The sequence below is a fragment of the Ranitomeya variabilis genome, chromosome 1, assembly GCF_051348905.1.
Source record: "Ranitomeya variabilis isolate aRanVar5 chromosome 1, aRanVar5.hap1, whole genome shotgun sequence".
NCBI lineage: Eukaryota > Metazoa > Chordata > Amphibia > Anura > Dendrobatidae > Ranitomeya > Ranitomeya variabilis.
This window is the reverse complement of record NC_135232.1, coordinates 511,163,248-511,181,760: the sequence shown is the minus strand read 5'-3', so window position 1 is coordinate 511,181,760 and position 18,513 is coordinate 511,163,248. Positions and strand designations below refer to the sequence as shown.

Genomic DNA, 18,513 nt, shown 5'->3' with positions numbered 1-18,513 from the left:
CTGCGTCTACTGCGGGGGTCGAAGATGCCTCTGGGTCTACGGCTGCGACCGCCGCCTCTGCTCCCCCCGACTCAGACATGGCCACTCCTTCCCCCTGCTAACCTGCTGGAAGTTGGTGTTCCTCTTCCGGGATCGTCGCTTTACCGCGTCTTCTAGTTTCGTGCTCTTTTTGACCAGCTCCGCCCACGAAGCTATGGCTCCTCCCTTCGTGTGCGGCGATGGCGGATTTTGGCGGCAAATAGCAACACACAGTCTTTGCAATAAATCACGGTTCAAGCACAATAAATCACAGTTCCAAGGCACACATGACCTGATTCTTCAGGCCTAAGTAGATCCTGTTCGTGACGCCAAGTTTGGAGTGCCCCCAGACGCAGGGCCACGGAGTACTCGGTACCGGGCCTCTCTGTCTCAGTTCTGGGGTTGTCACGGTGGCTAGACCTGGTCCGTGACCCTGCTAAGGGGCGTCCAATACAAGATGTGATGGTGGTGGTGCGTAGTGCGGTTCGCGGTGAATAACGAGGACACAGGGTTGCAGTCTCTTTACCTCTTCACTGAAAGCTTCAGGGTCTTCAATCCAGAGTACTGTTAACAGGGCTTCTGAGACCGGCCGGTCCGAAGGCACATCCAGAGTTCCCTTTGCAGGTGGAAATCAATGTCTACCTTCTAGCGCCTGTGTGTTGTAGTACCTCCCTGCTGAGCACCACGGGATAGTCCTCACAACTGTCGTGTATGTTTCTGTTCTTTCTCTCTCTTCGTCCCCCAGATGATATGGGTAGGATGCACCCGTATGACGGGGTAGGCCTGGAGCTATTTTATAGGGACCCTAGGGACGCCTCTCTCCCACAGTTTGCCTCTGTTGTCTTTGTTAGGTGTAATGGTGAGACATCCAACCTATAGTTAACTGCCCGGCCGTAGTTTAAAGTAATGCGTGAAGTCTCTTACTTTCTCGGCGTTCCGGCCACCGGCTACGCGCCTCAGAAGGATGTTGCTATTCTTGAGGCACAACTCCTTCTGGTATTATCTCCTTTTTGCAGTATTCCCGTTTCTCACTCTTCACAATAAACCTCGATTCTTGTCCTTTCTTAGGAGTCTGCCGCTGTAAGGCACAGGCACAACTCCGTAACGATTTGTCCCTTTCTAGTACTCTGCCAGGATCCCAGCCCTGACAGGTCCTCTCCCGAGCTCTTCCCAGCTACTTTCTCCCCAACTTCCTGTCCAACCCCCAGTTTTACCAAAGTGTGAGGAGTGGCCTACTAGATAGAACCACTCCCCCTGGTGGCCAGAGTGTGAAGTGTAATGTGTGTCTGTGATACCTGGTCAGGTGAACTCCTTTAGTGCCATCAGACATACCATTACTCCCCTTAGCGGCGGAGCGACAGTACTGCAACGACCAGGACTCTGGGGGCGCTGCACATGTGTCTGCACAAACGGTTAGAAACCAATTGTCTGAGTGCCCGATGTCCACAGATGGGGGTTGTGCTCACAGCCTAACACCTTGCAGGACACTTGGCATTTGCCACAGAACACAAGGAGTGGCAAATTCACCACTGGCGCCCTGTTCTCTTCACAGATGAAAGCAGGTTTACACTGAGCACATGTGACAGACGTGACAGAGTCTGGAGACACCATGGAGAGCGATCTGCTGCCTGCAACATCCTTCAGCATGACTGGTTTGGCAGTAGGTCAGTAAAGGTGTGGGGTGGCATTTCCTCGGAGGGCCGCACAGCCCTCCATGTGTTCGCCAGAGGTAGCCTGACTGTCATTAGGTACCGAGATGAGATCCTCCGACCCCTTGTGAGACCATATGCTGGTGCAGTTGGCCCTGGGTTCCTCCTAATGCAGGACAATGCCAGACCTTATGTGGCTGGAGTGTGTTAGCAGTTCCTGCAAGATGAAGGCATCGAAGCTATGGACTGGCCCGCCCATTCCCCAGACCTGAATGCGATTGAACACATCTGGGGCATCATGTCTCGCACCACCCACCAACGTCACATTGCACCACAGACTGTCCAGGAGTTGGCGGATGCTTTAGTCCAGGTCTGGGAGGAGATCCCTCAGGAGACCATCTGCCGCCTCATGAGGAGCATGCCAAGGCATTGTAGGGAGGTCATACAGGCACGTGGAGGCCACACACACTACTGAACATCATTTCCTTGTCTTGAGGCATTGCCACTGAAGTTGGATCAGTCTGTAACTTCATTTTACACTTTTATTTTGAGCATCATTCCAACTCCAGACCTCCGTGGGATATTAGTTATTTACGTCGAGAATTTTTAGATTTTTACTGTTCTCAACATATTCCACTATGTAATGAATAAAGATTTACAACTGGAATATTTCATTCAGTGATATCTAGGATGTGGGATTTTAGTGCTCCCTTTATTTTAAACCCATGGGGAATCTGGTTTTTAAATTGTAAATCCAATACGCCTCTCTTGTGAGAAGGCATCTCCTAACATCACCTCCACGACTCTGATTTTTAACCTGTTCTATACCATGGATTTTCATAGCCGTAGTATCTCCACTGTGACAAGTAACAAAATGTTTCGTTACCATTGAGATGTTTCTATTGGCGATGTTATAGTTGTTAATATCTCTCAGATGTTTAGAAACCCTTGTCTTCAACTTCCTCGTGGTGCACCCTACATAAGAAACCTGACAATTTAGACAATCAATTTTATATACCACATTTTTAGTGTGGCAATTAATAAAGTTTTTAATATTAAAACTATTAGATTTGTCTGAGTCAGTAAAACTACTACCCAATTGAATATGCGCACAGGTACTACACGCAGAGGTACCGCATTTAAAAAAGCCTTTGCACTCCAACCATGTGCTGGATTTAGGTTTCGATATAAATAAACTAGGAGAGATAATATTGCTAATGGTGGGTGCTCTTCTAGTCACTATATTAACACCATCCTTCAGAATGTCAGTCAGTATTTCACCCTCATATAATATAGGTAGCCTCTTAGTGATGATGATCCTAATCTGATTAAATTGGGGACTAAATTGTAAGCACATAAAAGGTTTATCCTTTCTATTCCTTCTCTTTTCTTTACTTGAGAGATTGGGCACTGACAAATTATCTCTATTTTTACTGTCTACTATATTCACAGCTCTTTTTAATGACCACTTTCGGTATTTGCGTGCACTCAAACTCCTTTAATCTATCCTCTTCCCTACTGCAATTTATTTTATGTCTAGTATATTCCCCCACAGGTATAGACTTTATTGTATGTGCAGGGTGACTACTTTTAGCATGTAACACTGTGCTCCCACTAATAGGTTTAGCATGCGTTTTGCTGATGATGATTTCATCAACAACGCCACACAGTTCCAAATCCAGAAAAGATATGTGACATGTGTCCAACTTATGGGTGAATCTGATGCCAAAATCATTTGAATTTATGTAATCGACAAATTTTGGTATGGCAGACACAGCGCCCCCCTCCCCCCAAAATGATGAGGGTGTCATCGATGTATCTGCCATACCAAACTGGATGCCCCATAAATGGATTATCAACAGAATAGAGAAATTTTTGCTCCCAAAAAGCCATGGTTAAATTTGCTAAAGATGGAGAATATTTAGCCCCCATGGGAACGCCCACCTTCTGAGCATATATGACATCATCAAAAGAGAAAACATTGTGCTTAATTAGAAAAAATTGACCTGTAACACAAAATCAATCAAATCCTGTGAATATTGACCAAAACTGACTAAATGATATTGCAAAGCTCTCATGGCCAAGTCGTGAGGTATACACGTGTACAATGACATGACATCACAACACAGCCACGTGAAATCCTCTTTCCATATTTTATTTGAGAAAGTTCTTAATACTTCTCTTGAGTCCTTAATGTAACCCGGCATTTTAGTGACCATAGGTTGAATAAATGAGTCTATCCACTCACACAAATGTTCCGTCATTGAACCTACACCTGATACTATTGGTCTCATTGCCGGCAACCCGCTACTCTTGTGAACTTTAGGGAGGCCATACATAATGGGTAATCTAGGAGACTGCACATATAGATAATCTGCTTGCTTTTTATCAAGGACTCCCAAGCTAAGACCTTCCTCAATAATGTTTACAAATTTCTCATTATATTCCTTAGTTGGATTTTTTCTCAATTTCTCATAAGTGATATTATCAGAGAGAAGTTCATACATCTTGTTTTTATAGTCACTATCATTCATTGCGACTATCATACCCCCCTTGTCACTTTTCTTAATTATTGTATTCTTCATTTCTTTTAGTTCATGCAGAGCTTTCCGTTGCTTATAAGTGAGATTGTTTTGGATTTTTTTCTTCTTTGTACTCCGATCATAATCGTCTTTTAGAGTTTTTAAATCTTTTTAAAACAATTCTTGAAACTTATCCATGCACTCCGCTCTACTTCGTATGTTTTAATTCAATTTGTTTTTACATATGGTACATATAGTGTACTGAAATTGTTCGTGAAATTGAAAACTTAATAAACTTACGGTATCATTTCTTATCAATAAGTGTATATTAAAATTATTTCTTCTACTATTTACAATAAAAAAAATTTCTTTCTAGCTCAGAGTTTGCCATCAACAAGCTGAAACTAAATGGAGGCATTAGCGGAAGCTATATACTTCGTAATTCTCCGCAGGACTATGACAAGTTTTTGTTAACTGTATGTTTAGAGGTACGTCATTGCTTCACTCATAATTGCAATATATCAACCACTTTGTTATTCAGGAATACCTTAGAAAACAATATAAAAAAATTACTTGACACATTGGTCTAGAAAATTAACTATTTCTCCCATAAAATTATTGCAATTACACGTGTTTATTTTCTTTATGTGTATTGAAACAACTGAAAAACAAAAATGGGCTGGACAAAATGTTGGCACTTTTCCAAAATTGTGGGTAAACAACTTTGTTTCAAGTATGTGATGCTCGTTCAAACTCACCTGTGGCAAATAACAGGTGTGGGCAATATTAAAATCACACCTGAAACCAGATAAAAAGGGGAGCACTTTGGGAGCATGGAGAACAGAAAGAGAAGTAAACTGTCAAAAGGATTTGAGAACTGAAATTGTTAAAAAGTATCACCAATCTCATGACTACGAGTCCATCTCCAGAGAGCTTGATATTCCTTTGAACATTGTGAGTAGTATAATCAATACGTTATCAACCCATGGCACTGCTAATCTCCCTGGACGTTGACGGCAGAGAAAAATTGATGAAAGGTTGTGATATAGAAGGGTGCAGGATAGTCAAGATGGTGTATAAGCAGCCCCAATGAAGTTCTTAAGAAATTCAAGCTGTTCTGCACGCTAAGGATGCATCAGTGTCAGCTCAATCTATCCATCGACATTTGATAAAAATTAAAAACTATAGTAGGAGACCCGGGGGGACCCCACTACTGATTCAGAGATATTAAAAAACTAGACTGCAGTTTGCCAAAATGTGCTTGAGCAAGCCAAAATCCTTCTGAGAAAGCATCTTGTGGACAGATGAGACCAAGATAGTGATTTTTAATAAAGCATATCATTCTACTGAACACATGAAAGGTAGAGGAGAGGTGTTAGGGGTCGAGTTCCCTCCTCTGCACAGGGGTAATCTCGGTCCATCTCCGCAGCGGTCTTCCATTCTTCTCCTGCCGCATCGGAGCCTGCTCAGCCGAGACGTAGGTCCCAGCGTCTCGCTCAGTCTGACTCTGTGCTAAGAGTTACTGCTGCCTTTCCTGCTTCTGCCATTGAAGTCGGTGCTGGGCAGCAGTGAGCAGACGCTTCTGGGTCTAAGTCCTGCTTTGCTCGTTCTGAGCATGCCCAGAGTAAGATCTCTCAGTGGAGATCGAGGGTCACATGATCTGATACTGCAGCTAAGGTCATTGGCTCCTTCAGGAAGGTCCTGTATGTGCTCACGCTCTGGTGTAGCTTCTCATTGGTCCTTCTAGGAAGGTCCTGTACGTGCTGCAGCTATTTAAGGTTCGCATGACCGCACGGCCATGCGCTAGAATTGTTCTTTGTTAAGTGCTTTGCGCCAGTGTGGTCACGAGAGTATGTGTTCAGGGACCCGGCTGAAATAAGCCCTTAGAATGCTGGCACCCCTGGCAAGGAGTTTGTGTTTGAATGTGTTCAGGGACCCGGCTGAAATAAGCCCCTAGAATGCTGGCACCTCCGGCGAGGAGTTTTGTGTGCATGCGTGACCACTGACTGCTCTCTGTGTGGGCAGTTAGCCTGTGCCTCTGTGAAGCCTAACAGGGCACAGTGCTTTTCTTTCACGACTACTCGGTGAAGTAACTGAGTTAGTCCATACCGCCATATCGTGCCGCCGTTGCTAGCAGCAGGTACTCCTGCACGGTGGACCCCGGGCTGCGAACGCACCAATATCAATAAAAACATCTCTATTTATTTGGTGCGTTCCGCTAGCCATAACAAGAGGAGGCTGTGGGGAGCTTGTCACGCTGCAAATGTGAGACGATCCATTGCAGTGAAAATAGCCTCTGTCGGGTGCCATACCTGCTGTTAATTGCAACTTGAAGGACTTTTAGAAATAATTAGTTTTTCAGCACAACCGTCCAGGTAAAATCAAATAACTTTTATTGAAAAAAGTTAAAACATGGTTAAAAAAGAAGAAACCTCATGGTCGGACTAATTTCTTGCATACTGGGACGCCCTTAGTCAACAGATATAATATTGAGGTAATCACAAGGTGTATAAAAATGCATTAAACATCCCCAAGACCGCCTTCTCTCCTCCACACTTATTCGCTCCTCACCTAATCACCTCCAAGACTTCTCCCGAATATCCCCCATCCTCTGGAATTCTGTGCCCCAACACGTCTGACTATCAACCACATTCGGATCCTTCAGACAGATCCTGAAAATCCACCTCTTCAAGAAAGCTTACAGCCTGCAATGACTCCCCTATCGGAGCTATCGCCTCACCAATACGGGAGCTGATGCAACCCCACAACCTACTGTCTCCATCCCCACCATCCTGTAGAATGTAAGCCAGCAAGGGCAGGGTCCTCTCTCCTCTGTATCAGTCTGTTTTTGTTAGTCTGTTTACTGTAACTTGTATGTAACCCATTCTCATGTACAGCACCATGGAATCAATGGCGCTATTTAAATAAATAAATAATAATAATGATAATTAAACCAACCACTATTGTGCATACTAGTAATCAGAATAACCATCAGGTGTGTTTGCTTCAAAAGAAACTGTGGTTTTCAATGCAGTTAACCCCATTAATGCTGTGTGTGTGTACGTGCATACGGGTAATAGCAAATAGCAACATTTCAAATATCTAGATGAAACGAAAGAAAACCTAAGTGCAAAAAGACAAGGCAAAATTTTACTTTTTCATACTAATTGAATTAAAGAAAGCAAGTGTTGCCTACATACTGAATTCTGACACCAGATTCCGATATTTTGACAACCTTGTGGAGGGTGGAGTTAGGCTAAAAATGGAGATGAAAGGCATGCAATGTTACACCCGAAGTACTTCCAGACCCACTGGCACACCACTTCCAAAGTGGATTTTTTTTTGCAACAAAGCAAATCATTAATCTACAACAAGCAATCATTAATCTACCCTTTTTTTCCATAACCCACATGCATATAAGTAGTTTCAGGAGTGGGGAGGGCATTACTCAGGGCTGCTAATAAGAATTTCGGGGCCCCCCTTGAGACTCCGCCCAAGCTCCACCCCAGCTCTGTCACCACCTCGAACTGTCTGCAGTCCCACCGCTCTCTCTTGGAAAAACTCCACTTCTCACCAACCACACATTAACAGTTGCCAACACCAGATCACATACATAGCCTGCAGCTTTTGTTTTGGCCAAAAGATTTTTTAATCTGCCACCACGACAAAGTAGACTCTTTTGGCCGGGCCCAACTCTACTATAACTTATTAAACATTTGTTAAACTATGCAATACAACTTAGGTATATTTTTATTTATTTTTCAATTTTTAAAATGACCAATAATATCACATACAAGGGACAAATACCACCACACTATAACCAGACACCATATTACCACCATATAGTGACCTATAATACCACATACAAGGAACAAATACAGCCACACCATGGCCAGACCACATATTACCCCAACATAGCGACCAAATACTACAATACTGATCATTAATTAAAAAAAATAACACTAATATCACCATAAGTGCCATCATACACAGGAGATCTGTACTTAATATGCAGTGTCCGTATACAGTGATCAGCAGTGACATTATATACACTAGATCTGTGTACAGTATCAGTGTACAGGTAATACAATGATCAACAGTGACATTATACACATGAGCTCTGTATACATTGTACAGGTTATACAGTGATCAATGACATTATACACAGGAGCTCTGTATACAGTGTCAGTGTACTGGTAATACAGTGATCACTGGTGACATTGTACACAGGACCTCTGTATATGTATGTTCTCCCCGTGTTTGTGTGGGTTTCCTCTGGGCACTCCGGTTTCCTCCCACACTCCAAAGACATACTGATAGGGAATTTAGATTGTGAGCCCCATTGGGGACAGTGATGATAATGTGTGCAAAACTGTAAAGCGCTGTGGAATATGTTAGCGCTATATAAAAAATAAAGATTATTATTATTATATAGAATGCAGTGCAAAGTGTCAGTGTACAGGTAACACACTTACTCACCAGCGACGTCTCTTCGCTTTTCATCTTCATCCAGCAAAGACCGCCATCACTTCTCCCAGCCAGGGCTCGTCTCTGCAGAAAATAACAGTTATCTAAATCACCACTTGCAGAGCACATTACTTATTTTTCCCCAACTTCTACACTACACCAGGCGAAGAAAAAAGGCGACATAGTGTTGCTCTGCACAGTAACAGGACCACCCCATTTAAAACAGTATCCTCAAAAAATAAAATAAATACATCACTGTGGTAATAATGTTCCTTAATTAGCCCCTATGCAAATAATATCCACATCCTGGCCCCCGTGTGTCTCATTTATGGCTGCAGCCATATGATCTCCCATCCCTCCCTCATGAGTATCCATCCTGCCCCATGTGATGTCCCATCCTGCCCCATCTGTCTCCATCCTGCCCCATCCATCCCATGATCCTGCCCCATCTGTCCCATGATCTGGCCCCATCTGTCCCTTGATCCTGTCCCATCTGTTCCATGATCCTGCCCCATCTGTCCCATGATCTTGTGTAATAATTATAGGGGATAATTCAGGAGACTCTTTGCGTGGAACAAGACAACAGGACACAGTTTTATAAGTGGTAAAGTTTATATTATCACACGGTGATTCAAGCAGGTGCAGAGAGAAACTCAAGTCCACAACACTTGGTGCAAATAACAAACGCAGCTTAGCAGTCAATAGGAAACTTCAGAGGTAGATGCAAACAAACACAAAGTCTATGAAGCACAGTTATTCTTGAGGAAACTTGACACAAATAGATCCTTGACTTAGTCCAGACACAGATAGATATGCTATTAGGCAGTTCAAATCATATCTTAGCTCAACCAGGGAGGCCTGGTTAATAGCCTCAGGTTTTGCAGAGCAGAAACAGCTTACATGTCCAGCAAATGCAGATGGAAGTAACACGAGCAGCAGATGAAGGAGGATTACTGAACACTGGTGTATGCAGCAGGAACTCAGAGCAGAGTGGCAGGATCTCCAACACCGGTTCACAGGAGCAGGTGCAGGTGCAGGTGCAAGGCCAGGGAGTAATCAGGAGCTGGATGCAAAGCAGAATAATCTAGCACAGACTGAAGGCTGGGGTGGAGTTTTATAGCAGGAAGACAAGTGCACATGAGACCAAAGACGCCATGTTGGAAAAGGGCAGTAATGCACAAAAGGTAAAAAATGTTCAGAGCCCTGACATTACTCCCTCCTTAGAAGCGGCCTCAGGACGATCCTGGACCTGGTTTCTCAGGGAATCTCTGATGAAAATGAGAAATCTTCTGTTGGGCATTGATGTTTTCCACAGGTTCCCAAGAGTCTTCCTCAGGGGGATATCCCTGCCATCTTATCAGATATTGGAGCCGATTCCTGCGAATCCTGGAATCAATAATTTCCTCCACCACGAATTGTTCTTGCCCATCAATCACCACAGGCTGCGGAGGTGGCACAACACGTCCCTGGAAGGTATTAGGAGATACAGGCTTTAGTAAAGATACATGAAAAACTGGGTGTACCTTCATTGTCCTAGGTAGCTTCAGCCGGCAGGCTACAGAGCTCACAATACCGTTGATCTTGAAAGGGCCAATGAATTTCTGTCCTAGTTTTTGTGAAGGAACATTCAACTTCAGATTCTTAGTTGCTAACCACACGGAATCTCCTACCTTGAACATGGGTGCAGGTTTACGGAATCTATCAGCCGATCTACTATAACGTTCTTGAGCCGTGGTCAGGGATTCCTTCAGAACCTCCAGATTTTGTCTCATCGCAGTCAGCCTTTCCTCCACTGCTGGAACTGGAGAATTAATTGGAGACCTAGGTAAAATACACGGATGATAACCCAGATTGGCAAAGAAAGGTTTAAATTTAGTGGAGGTGCTCTGAGAATTATTATATGAAAATTCAGCTAACGGCAACAACTCCAACCAATCATCCTGGAGATGGCTGACATAGCATCTTAGATATTGTTCCAGCGTCTGGTTGGTACGCTCACTCTGACCATTTGTCTGGGGATGGTAAGCAGAAGAGAAACAGACATTAATATTGAGTGCAGAGCAAAACCCCTTCCGGAATCTTGAAGTGAACTGTACTCCACGGTCAGAGATGATCTCATCCGGCACCCCATGCAACCGAAAGACATTCTGTATAACCAAGTTCACTGTATCTTTAGCAGAGGGGAGGCCGGTGCACGGAACAAAATGAGCAGCTTTAGTCAGGCGATCAACTACCACCATGATTGTATTCATGCCCCCTGATTTAGGCAGCTCCACAATAAAGTCCATTGATATAGACCCCCAAGGGCGGGATGGAACAGGTAATGGTTGTAGAAGACCCGTAGGTGCCACATGAGGAGTCTTGTAATGAGCACATACCTCGCAAGAGAGAACATAGTACTTGGTATCCTTCAGACAAGTTGGCCACCAGAAGAATCGGCTCAGGAACTCTTGTGTCTTCTGTACCCCCCTGTGACCAGCCAACTTGGAGTCATGTACCAACTTGAGGATCTGCAGACGGACGACCTCTGGGATGTAGATACGTTGATCTCTGAACCACATGCCACCCTTAAAGACAAGATTAATATCCACAGGTGGGTTGGCCAGAAATACATCACCTTCATAGGCCTCCATGCACTCCTTCCACAAGTCCTGATCGAGGATAACTCCGATGAAATTGGCATCAGATAGAATGGTCTTGGACGGGGCTCCAGGTACGGAATCCGCAGCATGGATTCGGGATAAAGCATCAGCCTTCCCATTACGAGAACCTGGACGGTACGAGATAACAAAGTTAAATTGATTTAATAATAAGTTCCAATGAGCCTGACGAGGAGAAAGACATCTAGCGGATCTAAGGAACTCTAGATTGCGATGGTCAGTTAGCACTATGATCTGTTGTGCAGCTCCTTGCAGATGATGCCTCCATTCTTTGAAAGCCGCAATAATAGCCAGCAATTCCTTGTCTCCCACGTCGTGGTTCTTCTCTGCTGAGGTTAGTCTATGGGAAAAGAAAGCACAAGGATGTAGCAGACCCTTCTCTCCAGTTCTTTGGGAGAGAATAGCCCCCAAAGCATTATCAGAAGCGTCCACCTCCACAATGAAAGGATGTGTTGGATCTGGGTGTATCAACAGCAGTGCTGATGTGAAACAGATCTTCAGCCAATCAAAAGCTTCTTGAGCCTGTGATGACCACTTAAAGTGCTTTTCCTTCTTTTTCAAGGAAGTAATGGGACGGACAATATCAGAAAAATTTCGAATGAAGCGTCTGTAGAAATTTGCAAAACCAATAAAACGTTGGACCTGCTTAACGTTCTTGGATGCCGGCCAGTCAAGGATAGCTTGAATCTTACCAGATTCCATATTCAGCCCCTGGGGAGAGATGATATAACCCAAGAACTGTATCTCAGAACGATGGAACTCGCATTTCTCAGGCTTGATATACAGTTGGTTCTCTTTCAGACGTCAAAACAGATTTGACATGTTCTTTATGTTCCTGTAGAGAGTCAGAAAAGATTAGTATATCGTCCAAATAGATCACCACAAACTGGTCCAACAAATCTCTTAAGATGTCATTAACAAGGTGTTGAAATGCTGCAGGGGCGTTACAAAGCCCAAAGGGCATCACAAGAGATTAAAAGTGTCCATACCGGCATCTGAATACTGTCTTCCACTCATCCCCTGGACGAATACGCACCAAATTATAAGCCCCACGAAGATCCAGCTTAGAGAACACCTTAGCATGGCGGACTCTGTCCAGTAATTCAGGAATCAGAGGCAAAGGGTAACGGTTTCGTATGGTTACCTTATTGAGTTCCCAATAGTCAACACAGGGTCTCAGGGTCCCATCCTTCTTCTTTACAAAAAAAGGGTTCCCCTGCTGGTGAGGAAGAAGGACGTATGAAGCCTTTGGCCAGATTTTCATCAATATACTCCTTTAAGGCTTGAAGCTCAGGTGCCGCCAAAGGGTATATCTGACCAAAAGGAATATCTGCCCCAGGAAGCAACTCAATGGAACAGTCATAATGCCTGTGTGGAGGAAGTTGATCTGCATTCTTCTTGTCACAGAGGTCAGAGAACTCTTTATATGCTGGAGGTAAAGAATATACCTGTACATGTGGTTCCGTAGCCGTGGACTCAGGGACAGCTTCTGTTAACGCTGAGTTGCTCTTTGTTGGAAAGATAATCTCCTTTGTCTCCCAGTTGATAATTGGGTTCTGAGAATGCAACAAAGGAATGCCTAAAATCACAGGAAAATGAGAAGAAATTAGCAAGAAAGAAAGTTGCTCCTGATGATTAAGCTCCAACAATATTTCAAGGGGTATGGTCTCCTGATCCACAGGCCCAGAGATTAAAGGTGACCCATCCACTGTTTCCATGGTAATTGGAGAGGCTCTTTGCTGAATTTTAATGCCATGTTCCTTGGCAAATGCGATATCAATGAAATTGGCACCTCTACCAGAGTCAATCATAGCTGAACTGGAAATCCACTTTCCTGAACACAGGATCTTAATAGGGAGAGAACAGTCAGAGTTCTTCTCCTTCAGCTCCTTGGAGGGTGAAGTCATAGAAAGTGAATGGAATACAGCGTTTAAAGGTAGGCTACATTCAGAGATGTCAGATTCATCATCACAGTTGTCATACTCCCCTATTGCTGCTAGCACCTTGTTAGGCCGTCTAGGACACTTAGTACAATTGATCAAGAAGTGGTCAGACTGGCCGCAGTAGAAACATAGACTTTCATGAAGGCGATGCTCCCGGCGCTCATTGATCTCGCGTCTCTGAACGGAATCAATTTGCAAGGGCACCTCCTCCACTTCCTGAGATGTTTTACCTGCAGGCTCTTTGGAAGGAAGGGAAAAGTTAGAAATATGGTTATATGCAGCAAATTTCTCCTGCCTACGCTCAGTAAGGCGAATGTCTATGCGCACACAATGCTGTATAAATGTCTCTAGTTCTTGTGGTGACTCTGAGCGAGCTAGTTCATCTTTTATAATACTAGACAGACCCCTTTTAAAAATAGGCAATTGTGCATAACTGTCCCAATTGGTATCTACCGCCAATCTCCTGAATTCAGTGGCATACTCAATAATAGAACGTTTAGCCTGGCGTAAAGACAACAAAGCAGATTCAGCAGTTGCACGGCGATTAGGGTCATCAAACATTAATGCCATAGCGGCCAAGAAATCATCCAAGTCATTTAACCGTGGGTCACGAGACTCAATCATCGGATTCGCCCAGGCGAGCGCTCGTGAGGTCAGTAGCATTATTACACACAATACTTTGGATCTATCAGTAGGAAAACGGTCAGCATGCACATCAAAATATAGCATACATTGATTCACAAAGCCACGAAATTTGTCGCGATCACCATTAAATCTGAATGGGGGCAACTTAGGTGGGCTAGCTGGTGGCGGTTGCCCAGAGGGTAAAGTCACTTGTGCAGCTATTTGCGTGCTTATGTCCTGAAGAGCCCGTCCATACTGGGACTCTATGCCAGCAAGTTTGTTTTCCTGGGCTGCCATGCGATTGCTTAAGTCCTGCAAAGTTTGTCCAAACACCTGTTGATTGTGTTCAAAGCTTCCAAACTTCTTTTGCAGACCTTCCACATCTTTCTGCAGTGATCTAATTATGGGAAAAAAACTGCTCTAATCTGCTCTCTGCAGTCATTGTTCCAGCAGTCTCCTTTTTTTTTGATGGCTAGATTATCCTGTAATAATTATAGGGGATAATTCAGGAGACTCTTTGCGTGGAACAAGACAACAGGACACAGTTTTATAAGTGGTAAAGTTTATATTATCACACGGTGATTCAAGCAGGTACAGAGAGAAACTCAAGTCCACAACACTTGGTGCAAATAATAAACGCAGCTTAGCAGTCAATAGGAAACTTCAGAGGTAGATGCAAACAAACACAAAGTCTATGAAGCACAGTTATTCTTGAGGAAACTTGACACAAATAGATCCTTGACTTAGTCCAGACACAGATAGATATGCTATTAGGCAGTTCAAATCATATCTTAGCTCAACCAGGGAGGCCTGGTTAATAGTCTCAGGTTTTGCAGAGCAGAAACAGCTTACATGTCCAGCAAATGCAGATGGAAGTAACACGAGCAGCAGATGAAGGAGGATTACTGAACACTGGTGTATGCAGCAGGAACTCAGAGCAGAGTGGCAGGATCTCCAACACCGGTTCACAGGAGCAGGTGCAGGTGCAAGGCCAGGGAGTAATCAGGAGCTGGATGCAAAGCAGAATAATCTAGCACAGACTGAAGGCTGGAGTGGAGTTTTATAGCAGGAAGACAAGTGCACATGAGACCAAAGACGCCATGTTGGAAAAGGGCAGTAATGCACAAAAGGTAAAAAATGTTCAGAGTCCTGACATCTTGCCCCATCTGTCTCCATTGTATCCATCCTGCACCATGTGTCTCCATCTTGCCCCATATCTCCATCCTGCCCCATGATCCTGTCCCATCTGTCTCCATCCTGCCCCATCTGTCTCCATACTGCCCCATGATCCTGCATCTTCTGTCTCCATCCTTCCCCATCTGACTCCATCCTGCCCCATGTTCCTGCCCCATCTGTCTCCATCCTGTCCCATGTCTCTATCCTGCCCCATGATCCTGCACCATCTCTCTCCATCCTGTCCCATGTCTTCATCCTGCCCCATGATCCTGCACCATGGGTCTCAATCCTGCCCCATCTGTCTCCATCCTGCCCCATGATCCTACACCATCTGTCTCCATCCTTCCCCATCTGACTCCATCCAGCTCTATGTGCCTGCCCCATCTGTCTCCATTCTGCCCCATGATCCTTCACCATCTGTCTCCATCCTGCTCCATCTTTCTCCATCCTGCCAGATGTTCCTGCCCCATCTTTCTCCATCCTGCCCCATGATCCTGCACCATCTCTCTCCATCTTGCACCGTGTCTCCTTCCTGCCCCATGTTCCTGCACCATATGTCTCCATCCTGCCCCATCTGTCTCCATCCTACCCCATCTGTCTCCATCTTGCCCCATCTGTTTCCATCCTACCCCGTCTCCATCTTGCCCTATCTGTCTCCATCTTACATCATGACTCCATCCTGCCCCACGTCTCCATCCTGCCCCATGTCTCCATCCTGCCCCATGTCTCCATCCTGCACCATTTCTCCATCCTGCACCATGTGTTTCCATCCTGCCCCATGTCTCCATCCTGCCTCATGTCTCCATCCTGCCTCATGTCTCCATCCTGCCCCATGTCCCCATCCTGCCCCATGATCCTGCCCCATGTGTCTACATACTGTCCCATGTTACATGGTGCAGGATCATGGGGCAGGATGGAGACACATGGTACATGTTTCTCTATCCTGACGTCGAAACATATTGTGGCTTGCCACTTTCAATAAAAATTAAAAGTCTTAGTTACTTATCGTTAACGGTATTTTTCGGAGCCCATGACAGCACCAATGAGAGAGGGGTTCCACCCTTCAGGAACAGGAAACCTACAGATACAAAAGGGCGGCACCTCTCCCACGCATTAGTTGGATTACAGAGCTCGAGAGGACCACCATGGTTAATGGCAAATTATACAATACTCTAACGACTAACTATTTCACACAAGTGAACCTTAAAAGAGGAAAAAGTGCACACCCAATGTGAAAAAAGGGAGGTAATCTAAGGGTGCTGTCATGGGCTCCGAAAAATACCATTAACTGTAAGTAACTATGACTTTATTCGGTTGCCCATGACAGCACCAATGAAAGAATTACAAAGGAGTAATAACTACTTAGGGAGGGATCACAGCCTGCAGTACCGTTATACCGCAGCACCAAAGTCTAACCTGATTGTAATGATTGTAAAAGGTGGATGGAGAAGACCAAGTGGCTGCCTTACATATTTGATCAATGGAGACTTCCGACCTCTCTGCCCACAAGGCTTCCATTGGATGGAATGCGCCCTCATCTTCTCTGGTGCCGGCCTGCCACTGGATGTATACGCTGCAGAAATAGCCTCCTTAATCCACCTAGCCAATGTGCTCTTTGACACCCTAAGACCCTTCCTGGCACCTTGAAATGAGACAAACAAGGTATTGTCCCTCTTCCAAAAATCAGTGACCAACAGGTACTCTAGAAGACATCTCCTGACATCCAGAGTATGGAGCTTCCTTTCTTTCTGGTTAGTAGGGTTGGGAGGAAAGAAGGAAGGTCTGTTTCCTGTGACCTGTGAAAACTGTAAGCTACCTTAGGCAAGTAGGCTGGATCTGACTGTACTACCCTAATCATCTTGGAACTGTGTATATGGTGGGAGTCTAGAAAATGCCTGCATGTCACTCACCCTCCACGCTGATGTTAATGCCACCAGAATAACTACCTTAAGGGAGAGTATCTTCACAGAAGCCGATGAAATAGGCTCAAAAGGGGCTTCCGTCATGACCGTGAGTACTAAGTTTAAATCCCAAGGCATAAACCTTTCTCTACGTATTGGCCTGGACCTGCCTACTGCTTTAATAAACCTGCTGACCCAGTAGTTACTAGCGATATCGCAACTAAATTGGGCCCCCAGGGCTGACACTTGTACCTTAAGGGTACTGGTGGAAAGACCCATGTCCAGACCTTTCTGAAGAAACTCCAAGATTTGAGCTATTGGAACCCCCTCCCCGGCTCTAAACACTGTGGTATGTAAAAATCTTTTCTAGGTCCTAGCATAGATCCTGGTTGTAATCTCCTTTCTACTTTTAAGAAGGGTATTTATCAAGGTTGGGGAAAAGCCTCTATCCCTCAGTAACGTCCTTTCAAACTCCACACCGTCAGATGGAGGCCCGCCACCTGTGGATGGTAGACTGGGAGAGGAGATCTGAAACCTCCAGCAGCACCCATGGACACAGACATGGTCCTGAGACATGAGAACCATGCTCTCCTGGGCCAAAAGGGGGCGATCACTATTACTCTTGCTTTGTACTTTCTGATTTTCCTCACCACTAGAGGTAACAGAGATAAGGAGGGAAAGGCGAAGCCAGACTGAAGCTCCTGCGGCTAGACTGACCACTTGCCCGGTTATTACCTGCTTTCCAGGTCTTTTGTTGGACTGTACGGGGCCTCTCCATAGTCTGCCGCAGCTGCTGGCCCTCCTGCTGCTCAAAAGGGGCTTGGGTCACGTCCTTAGGCCTCACCCCGACACGTCACCACCGCGACTTCCAATGACACCGCGTTAGAGGACTGCCCAGAGATGTCACCAGCCGAGCCTCCGACCCGCCTCTGGCACGCCACGCCACTTGGCACCCCCCCGACACCGGCAGACCCAGAAGACGCCACAGCATGCTGGAGAGCGCATGCCAGGAGCCATCGGGACCATTAGGGGGAATACTTACCTTCCGGTGCTGGTCCTCCGGAGTCAGTAATCCCCTGGACACCGCTCCACCTGCCCGCTCACTGCTGCGGAATCCTCCCCGGACCCACCGTGGCGCTTCCAGGGACCCCACACCAGCTGAGGCAGGGGACCCCCATTACCTAAACAGACCGGCCAGGCCTGGGATCTTGATGAATCCTTCTCCAGGTATCTGTAGGAACACTATCCTCTTCAGGAACAAGAAAACAACTGATGCATGGGAGAAGTGCCGCACTTTTGTATCTGTAGGTTTCCTGTTCCTGAAGGGCGAATCCCCTCTCTCATTGGTGCTGTCATGGGTAACCGAATAAAAAACCTTTCTCCTTACCTGGCCACAGTCCAGCAGTCATATTCCTTCCAGGCATTTCAAGCACAGACTCGCCGATCAATGACAATGTTGTCATACAACGGTGACGTGCGAGCTGATGTCAGCTGCCAGCCTCCGATTGGCTGGCGGCTTTTAGCTATGGAGACATGTGGGCCCACACGGCATT

General features: G+C 45.4%; 1 protein-coding gene across 1 annotated transcript in view; it reads left to right on the top strand.

Annotated features, from left to right (window-relative positions):
* The window catches only part of JAK3 (Janus kinase 3), a 712,213-nt gene that overhangs the window by 300,919 nt on the left and 392,781 nt on the right, over positions 1–18,513 (top strand). Inside the window, exon 9 of the mRNA XM_077253311.1 lies at positions 4,566–4,677. Within this exon, the coding sequence (XP_077109426.1) occupies positions 4,566–4,677 (112 nt within the window). The remainder of the gene's footprint in view (positions 1–4,565; positions 4,678–18,513) is intronic.